Source organism: Panonychus citri, unplaced genomic scaffold (genome assembly GCF_014898815.1).
Source record: "Panonychus citri isolate SS breed McGregor unplaced genomic scaffold, ASM1489881v1 Contig00018, whole genome shotgun sequence".
Lineage (NCBI taxonomy): Eukaryota > Metazoa > Arthropoda > Arachnida > Trombidiformes > Tetranychidae > Panonychus > Panonychus citri.
In genome coordinates, this window is record NW_026515423.1 from 80,335 (window position 1) to 90,000 (window position 9,666).

General features: G+C 41.3%; 1 protein-coding gene across 1 annotated transcript in view; it reads right to left on the reverse strand.

Moving 5' to 3' along the window:
- Positions 1–5,926: 5,926 nt before the first annotated feature.
- LOC128394230 (uncharacterized) overlaps positions 5,927–9,666 on the reverse strand; it is a 5,372-nt gene continuing 1,632 nt past the window's right edge. Inside the window, exon 2 of the mRNA XM_053354531.1 lies at positions 5,927–9,544. Coding sequence (XP_053210506.1) covers positions 5,927–9,544 — 3,618 coding nt within the window. The remainder of the gene's footprint in view (positions 9,545–9,666) is intronic.

The following is a 9,666-nucleotide window of genomic DNA, read 5'->3' on the forward strand; positions in this document are numbered from 1 at the left end:
TCTTAAGGAAGACTAGTCTGATCGTTTCATGACTGAGGTTTTTTATGTCTTTGTTGAGATCTATGATCTCATCGACTAGGCTGTCTGCATTTCGATCTTCCTTTATGCTGATTAGTTTCAACAGAGGCCTTCTTTTAGAGAGGGCTTTGATGTTCATGTCTGAGTTTTTTGCTAGAATGTCTCTTAGCCTGTCAGCATCTTCTTTATTCTGACAGATGATTCCTACTCGTGATCCCGACATGGTGAATATCGAAACGACTGGGATTCCGAGACTCCTCGGTCTTACACTAGTTTGTATAAGCCGAAGAAGATCCTCTGAAGTTTTTTCTGGAGAAATATGGCTTACAACTAAGCACGTTCCATCTGTTGGAAGAGGTTTGCCTGGTAGCGCCTTGTCTACTATGGCTGGTTTTCGTGCATTGACTCCTTGGGGTCTATCCTTGGCCCTTTCAGCTGCTCTTTTAAAGTTGAGTTGGCGTCGCCTAGTACCTCGGTCAGGCGGACCTACGGGCGCCTTGCTACTTGCATTGCTTTGGGCTCGTTGCCGGTATTTATCCTGATGGTTACCTGTCAGGTCGACTAGGGCGTCTTCCTTGTTGTCCAAGTCTATTTCCATTGCCGGAGCTTCGGAGTTCTTCCTTGGTACAGCATTTCGAGCCAGGTCTATTTGCCTTTCAAGGGCTGTAATGTGCCATTTAAGTTGTTTAGATGTTTTCCTTTCGATCTCGTAGAGAGCATGATAGTCGACTGGCTGAGTTTGCTGTCTAGGCACAGGCCTAGCCACTATGGTCGCAGGGGCATTTGTTTTATCTGCCGCAAGCTCGCTTGTTGACTGGGTTGCTTTCCTTGTTAGTCTTTCTTCTTCAAGCTCAGACTCCAGGTTGAAGTTTCTGGTTCTTTCTCTCTCCAGGTTTTCTTTCAACTTGGCAATATCAGACTTTAGTTCACCGATTTTCTTGACAAGGTCGTTGTTGGTCTTGTCGCTCTGCTTGTCTGCTTGGCTAGTCTCGCTACTGGTTGTGACTAGTTCCGTTGGTGCTTTGAAGCTTCTCAGTCTGACTTTGAGCTCAGTTAGGTTGCTGACAATAATTTCCTCTGCTTGTTCTCTGGCGTCAATTATAACAGGCGATTTGGCGTTAGCCTTGACTGCTTTACTGACGTTTTCCCAGGCTTTGAGAGTAGAGCAGACGAGGTCGTGCATGTATGTCGCCGAGTCGTCTGCTTTAGCATTTTCGCCACCGGAAGTTGTAGAGACACTGGACGCACTTCTAGAGCCGGAAGTAGTTTTATCTGACGCACCAGAACCTTTGAAGCTCAACTGGAGGCGAGGCTGAGGTGGTTTGTTAATGTTGCTGTTGTTGGTGGCCATTTGGCAAAATTTCACTCACAACGTCCTATTAACCACAGAGGGCAAATAGGACGTCAAACAAAAACAAGTCCTGACGGACGACTGGTCACTTTTTCGGGGCCGGTCAAAAAACAAAAGTGGCCTAGGCACCCTTAAAAAGATAATTAAAATAAAAACTGATTAAAAATATTTAATTAAACACTTTAATTAATTAATTAATTGAGGAGCAAAATTTTAGGTGGCTATCACTCAGAGAGTCAAAACGCCTTGGTTGGTTAGGTTAGGTTTTTTTTTTTTTTTTTTTTTTGGGGTGCAAAAAACTGTTTATTGTTTAAACATACTGAAAAAGATTGTACATAAATAAATATGTGCTGGTTGCATACGAGCTGCAGACTTGGTGACCAGCTAGCTGCTGGGTACCTTACATACCAGCATGAGCCTGGCTACATGCTGGTTGTCTGCTTAACTCTTGTTATGGTAAGGATAGCAATTTGCTATTAGGAATTAGCGGTGAAATTTTAACGATACATATTTACAAAGTAATATTGATTTGTTAACATATTTGGCTGTTGGATTGTATATTTTTATATAGTAATAGGATGGGTTATGTGGGAGCAAGCTAGCGACACGCAGGCCGCTATAGCTTGTAAGAGAGGTAAAGAAATAACGGTAACATTTAATTTTTATTTGATATATAAGAATCAGAATTATTATTTTATTAAATTGCCAGTGAAATCATTTGCTGAGAAGTTATTCTGCAAAGGTTTTAAGGAGAGTTTATCGGACAGAGACTTTGCCGACTTATTGTCGGCTAAAGTCCTGCTTGGGTTCAGCAGTTTACTGATTGATTAGGTTAAATGAAAGAAGAAAAAGAGATGGAATAAATGAATTTAGTTGATAAATGGATAGAGAAAGGATGTAAACTTTTAGAGAGATTTGTTGGATTTGGCTGCGGGCTCATCGGATGCTGGCCAACTAGCGTTGACGGCATATTTATGATCAATTGAGATCTTGGATGTTGAAGTTGTTATTTGGCGGGTGGCATGGTCTTGAAGTAGATTGCGAATTGATGGTATTTCAGTTTGTTTGCAAACTAATTTCGATGCTTCGTTGGCTGATTCGCACATAGAGATCAAAGCAAGATACTCTTTTCTCGACTGATCATCACCATGTAGCATTTTGGTCCTAATTCTGCCAGCAAATACTCTGACATATTCCTCGCAATTTGCAATCAGCTGACACCAGTGACGTTTAATTTCTTCAAAGAAACTTTTCTCTCGAGCCGGTAGAATAACAGATAGTGTATCAATTCCAGACATGACTGAACCACCGCGTTGAGCCAGCAGGATTCTCGGACTTGCCAAAGTCGATGCATCCTTAGTAATAATAAGTTGCGGGCGTTTTTGAAGCTGCAGAGAATGAACTTCGTTCATCAATGGCTTGAATGGTACGATGACTTTCTTAATAGCTGAGCAGAGCTCTTCGTCTTGAGTTGATGTTGGCACTTCAACTTCAGCGAGAGTCTCTTGGTTACTTTCAACCATTAATGTCTCTTGATCCAAGACATTTTGCTGGCGCGATGATAAGTCCATCAGCACGGTTGCGGCCTCATTTACATCCATTTGATAGCAAATTTCACAATTGATTTTTAATGGGTTAGTGGAGATATAATGATTAGTATTTAGGATGTTCTAAATTCAGAGTCTACGTTAACGTGTAGGATATAAAAGAGAATATTTTCAGAAGAGAAAAATTTCTGACGCATGACTACAGAGAGTTACGCTGAGAAGATGCTGGCGAAATTCCAGCAGCTCGATAGAGGAACTCTCAGCAAATGATTTCGATGGCATTACAGAAATTATATTTAAGGCATGACTAGTTGTCCGCAATGCAGCAAGTTAGCGGTCCCTCGCACGCACTGAGTCAAAGAGCAAGCTGATGATTTGCCGTTACAAAGCTAAAGATTTAATTTGGTCAATTAGCAAAATATTCTTTGGTTAGAATGGGAATTGATTGGGAAATAGTAAATGAATACAAAAATATGGGATTCGAGGTGTGAGAGAGATTTGACAGGTTAGGGATATGTTGAATTGCTGGCATTTTGCTGTTCATTGAATTGATTATTTTCCAGTTTCTTTCGTGTAGAACTTTTTACATAAAGGATATTTGATGGTTTCCACTTCTTCCAGCGAGATGCTGGCAATGTATATGGAGAGTTTCTTTATTTCCTTGGCCACTTTGTCCTTGTCTGAATAGGAACTTCTTATCTTCCTGGCAAGTAGATGAGTCTTAGTCCACCTTTGCTTGAGCTCAGAATAATCAAAGAAGGAGACGGTGCGATCTTTGTAAGGTCTTTTGGTTTTATCAGCAGCCTTTCTTTCCTCTTCCGAGTGGTAATTGGCGTAATGCGCTGGCAAATTGCTGCCTGATGATGACTTCTCGGAATAGTGACAGTACTTGTAGTAAAGGCAACGTCTTAAATCAACGTATTGCTCCTTTCTGGTTGATTTCTCTTTGGAGACAGTGACCCACTCGGCTGAGTTTTTATTACAAGATTTCTTGGCTGGTGGTTCTGGTTCATCCTCTTCTCCATCCTCACCAGGTAGATCTGAGTCTTCACCAGTTCGATCAGCAAGATTATCAGCTGCTGTCGGATGATCGACTGCAGGTTGCTGAGTTTCCTCGGTGTCTGACATATCGCCAGCATCCACTTCAAAGGAAGGGTCCTTCTCTTCATTATCAGGCCCGTCAGTTGAGCTTTCCGAATCACTAACAACAGGTTTGTTGGCGGGTTGTTTTCTTTTCCTGGTATTACCTCTCGAAGTGCTCGGACCACCAAAGATACCAGAAACACCAGAGAGAATAGCAGAAGATCTGGTTGTAGTTGATTGAGAAAGATTAACAGCAGCATCTTGAGCGGGACTTGGTTCTTTGCCCGCGGATCGCTGAGATCCAGCAGTTAGTCTCCACATTGAAGGTGAGATTAAATCATCCACAGTAAAGTCAAACTTTGTTGTTGATGAAGAGTCAACATCAGGTGAGGTAAGCCAGCTGGTCTTCTGGCAGGCAAAAGCTTTCTCTAGCCAATCAGTTTGAATAAGAATCTCATTTCTTATCTGCTTTTCTACTGTGTTCGTTTCATCTTGCTTAGACTCCAGTAGTTGACAAAGAGCTTTGGCTGAGCGAGCGAGGGAGAGTGGTAATTTCCTCATATCTTTAAAAGAAGATTTAAGAGCTGGTGGAATGTGAGCAGCCAGCAGGTCCATTGGTGTGAAGTCTTCACCACCACCACCACTGGAAATAAGATCAACTGCATCAGTTTGAACCGAAGTTGAGTTACCAGAGGTTTTATTTGCAAGACAAGCGTTTCTGCTTTCATTGAGTTCCTCTTTTATCACTTTACGAAGAAGAGATTCCATTGCTGAAATATCTTGATCGATCGGTCGAGTTTCAAACACTATGTATTCAGTCGCTTGAATGTTGCTGGCAGTTGGCGAGGTTGTTGTTTCTTCGGCCGGAGGAATACTGGTTTCACAAAGTGTTTCTTCTAGTTCAGCTTTTGAATTCTGAGAAAGAGAGAGGTTCACCGAGTTTTCGCCAGTATTCAAAGCAATTTCTGATGAAGATTCAGATTGATCCTCAGTAGTTTGCTCGCTGGAGAAAGTTTCTTGACTTAAAGTGTTTATGGTTGGCTGAGTTGAAACGATTGAGTTAGAGGAAGACTTTGCTTCTACCCATAGAGATGAATCAGGCACTTTGCTGTTGGCTTTCTCGCTGGGGGGACAACTGATTGGTGCTGACAAGGTGCTGAGTTGCAAGGGTATTGCTGGCTGGCTTGTGGCTGTTGGTTCTCCGCTTTCTGATGAGCAAGATGCTTTCGGTGGAGGTGTTAACGGAACAGTGAAATTGTTGTTTGTTTCGGAAGAGATTGGTTCAGTTGCCAATTCTACATCTACACTCTTACTGGAATCTTGGCTACTTGGTGCAGAATCACCTGCCATGAATTTACCAGGTAAAGATTGATCCATAGTAAGGGAGTGAAACTTCACTATAAACTCGATTTTATTTGAAGAGATAAGGAAATGAAGATTTGCTACTAGGAAGCGGGCAAGGTAACAGTCAGCAGTTTCACAGTTGCAATGAGAAAGATCGAGTATGAAAGGGCAGGTAAAAGGTAGTTTAATGGAGAATTTCACTAAATTAAAAGCGTAGGATTGTAAATAACAAATAGATTCACTAATTTGATTGTGATGAAAGAGTTTATCGCAAGAAGACACTAAAATGAGATCTAAGCAGTTATAAAGTGCAATGTGAGAAGGTCTAAATAAGACTGACTCTAATGCATGTTTGACTCGACTCAGTGCGCAGAGGGAGCCGCCGCGCCGCTGCAGTGCAGGCAGGAAGATTGTACGCCAGCTGGTGGTCAGGTTTGTTATTGTTTCAGCGCTTGTATTATTATAATTTGTATATTTGTACTTAGCATTGTAGATGACGTTGGTGTTGACATTTGTTACCATAAGTTGAATGGATCTTTGACTAGAGAGTGATTTATGGTCAGCTGATTCAAAACCTTTCTTTTCATCGCTCAGTTGATTCGCCATTTTCTTGATTGATTCTAAAACATTGTTGTATAATCCGCTGGCTAGTTGTGTTGACTAGATTTGCTTGGCCCGCCGCTAGCAATTTTGCTATACATTGAGTAAATTGATTCTCTTCCTTATTCATTGTCGAAGTTAATTCAGCCCTAATACTGCGAGTTGAGTCACATTCTGTGAGGTAATGCTTGGCATCAGCTTTATTGTGGCCGCAGAGACAACTTGGGTCAGCAGCTATTTTGAAGCGATGAAGGTAATGGCGAAATGGACCATGACCGGAGAGGAGCCAAAAGCTTTGTTTATCAATATCGAGCTCGTAGGGGTTCTTATTCCATTTAAGAGGTAGATTGATTTGTAGATTTGTTGAGCGATTTTCCAGCAGCCAGCTGGCTGACTGATGATTACTTTGATATTGGCAGATTCGTTTGATAGTCGCTCTAGGAACTTGATCAAACTTAATGCTTTTATGGGTCGTTGTAGCTCTTTTGGCTAAGTAATCAGCATATTCATTGCCGGTGAAGTTGTTGTGAGCCTTTATCCAATGAACCTTAGTAGAGCTCGCAGTGCGACAGAGAAGACTTTTAATTTCTTCAACTAGTGGATTAACCATATAAGTTGAGGATAGAAGATGATAGACACTTTCGCTGTCTGTGTAAATATCCAGCGATTTGCCGGCGATTTTCTTGTCTTTAACTGCTTTTTCAATTGACTTTATAATGGCTAAACACTCGGCCTGGAAAATGGTGGCATATTCATAAAGAGGCTCGATAATCTCAGCGATGATTGTAGCTTTTTCGTTGAAAAAGACAGACCCATATCCAACACCTTCGTCAGTTTTGCTTCCATCGGTAAAACACTTAATACCTATTGATGATTCCATAGCGGCGATGAATTCTTTATCGGTTCTTATTTTGCATCCAATGTGTTGATCCATATTCGGAGAATAGATCGAATAGGAAGAAGGCAATTTGCTGGCGATTTCTCTGTCTGATGGTATCTTGGTAATTTGAGATTTCTTGTTTAGAGCTGAGAAGTGATCGAATTTGTTCGTTAGGACAAACTGTATCGGATTTATATCACACAAGCAGCAAAGACTTGTATAAGCAGTGGTTCGATAGGCCCCTGAGATACACAGAAGAACTTTCCTATGTAAACCTCTAAGACGTCTCAGCAGATTTGCGGTTAGATCGCCGGCAAAAATCTCAGCAGCATAGGTTATTCGTGGAAGAATAACTGCATCATGAATGCGTCGAAGGAGAGACAGTCTAGGCTTTGGCCAGCCCAGGGATTGCTTTGAATTGAATAAGAACTTGTTTACTTTGGAAATGGTCCTGTCAATGTGAATTGTCCAATTTAGCCTATCATCTATGTGGAGTCCTAGAAGTTTCACGGAGTTCACATAAGAAATTGAGACATCGAACAGCTTAACATCAGGTCTTAGAATGGCTTTCTGTCGGCCAGCCAGCCAGAGGGCATGTGTCTTGCTCGTTGAAAAATTTAGAGAATAATTGCGTGACCATAGTTCTATCTGTTCCAGTTCTTTGTTTAGATTATTTAGGCATTGTTCATAGTTAGAGCGATTGAATTTAGCCAGCAGAGTAATGTCATCAGCATAAACCATGACTTTGACATCTTTCTGGCGAGTAGCCAGCAAATATTGATTGATAACCAAATTCCATAACGTGGGTCCCAAACAGGAGCCTTGCACAGTGCCACGGGAGTTGATAATGCTGGCGAAAGAATTACCATAAGCTAGAAGTGTTTTTCTATCTGACAGGTAAGATCTAATAAGGTTCATAAAAGCAGCTGGACAGTTTCTCTGCTTTAAGATTGAAAGAATATCTTTCCATTTGACAGAGTCAAATGCTCCCTGAATGTCGAATGAGACAAGTAAACAGGCCGCTTTGTCTTTATGGATGGTAGAGATAGTTTCTTTAATGGCGGAAAGTGCACTGATTGTTGATTTCCCTTTGACAAAACCAAATTGATTCGGATCAATGGTTACATTTAGCCAGCTGTCAATCTTTAGTAGAACTAGTTTCTCAAACACTTTGCCAAGGCAGGGTAAAAGACCAATAGGTCTGCAAGATTTCGGCGAGTTGCTATCAACTCCAGGTTTGGGTATGAGTACTGTTAGTGACTCTTTGAAGACTTTTGGGAAATATGATATTTCCAAACAAAGATTAAAACAGCTACAGATTGATTCCAACACGCCGTCGCTTAATTCCTTAATAATCTCCATTCCGATTCCATCTATGCCAGGGGCTTTTTTGGAGCCAAACGTAGATATACAGTGTTTAATTTCTTGCATGTTGAATAGCTGATCACTGCTGAGATGTTGGCGCTCAAGTCGCTGGTTGCTGGTGGGTTGCTGGGTCGAGTCGTTGCCAAAGAAGAATTCGATGAAGAACTTTGCTAAGTTCTCATCTCCGGTAATGTCTTTGCCATTATGTGTGACTTTATGAGAAAGAGATGCTTTACTTCTGGACTTTATGACCTTGTAGTATGTTGACCATATTTCACTTGACTTGACATCCTTAAAGAAATTACTCCAGAAAGCTCTGCGAGCATTGCTGATAAGATGCTTAAGTTTCTCATTTAGGTTAGAAACCCAATTTAGGAAGTGTTTGTCTGATCTTGGAGAACAGTTTCTTCGCCGGCGTTTTGCTATCGTTAATGTTTTCTGAGCTGCTTCGATTTCATCCGTCCACCATGGAAATGGTTTCAGAAGTTTATTGCTCGATTGCCTCCCGCCAGCTGCGTACAAGCCAGCAGAGATATTTTCGAAGAGATTGGTTAACCACAGGTCGATGACTTGTGTATTTTTCAACAGTTCAGAGTCAATTGATGGTTTCTCAATGGGCTGAATCGTACTGCTGGTAACTAGCTCAAAAACTGACCAGTTAACCTTGTTGAGAATCCAGTTTACACGTGTAGATTCCATGCGAGATACAGGTATCTCCAAGGGGGTTAGTGTAAACATAATGGGTGAATGGTCCGAGGCAATGTCACTGGCGAGTTGCCAGTTGGAGAAAATATCCAAGGTTGCTGGCGTGCAGAGTGTCAAGTCGATATTACTTGAGAATTTTTTGTTGTTTCGAATAACAGCGAAAGATGGAGAGTCTCTGGAGAAGCTAACCATGAGATTCATTTCATCGATGAATTTTGAGAGAATTTTGCCTCTGTTATTTGTAACTTTATCCATCCATGAAACAGATCTGGCATTAAAGTCGCCAGCAATTATTGAAAATTCACTGATGATGGGTTTTATAAGCATGAGATCTTGTTGAAGGTTACCTTTCGGCTTGCAGTAAATGTTTATGATTTGGTGCTGGCTGGCAGTCAGGGTGAGAATGACCGTGTTATTATTGGTAAAACTGGAAAGGGTTGCGGATATCTTGGGGTTAAGAATAATGGTTAGGGCTGTAATATCCTGCGGTGATGAATGGTTTTTATAAAAGTATCTGATGCCGTCCCTTTGCCTTATTAAAAAGACTGGGGGAGGTTCTTGGATTAAAATGATGTCTGTTTTGAATTGAATGGCATTATTGATGATGGCTGAGTAGCAGGAGTAAGATCTTCCTACATTTGCTTGCAAGAACTGTATTGCAGAGGTTAAAAGTTGGCTATCGAATTTTAATTTCTTGAAGGGAGGTCAGTCATCTGATTGGCTACCAGCTTCATGCGGGCTAGCACCTTGCATTTATTGGACAGCGTGTGGTG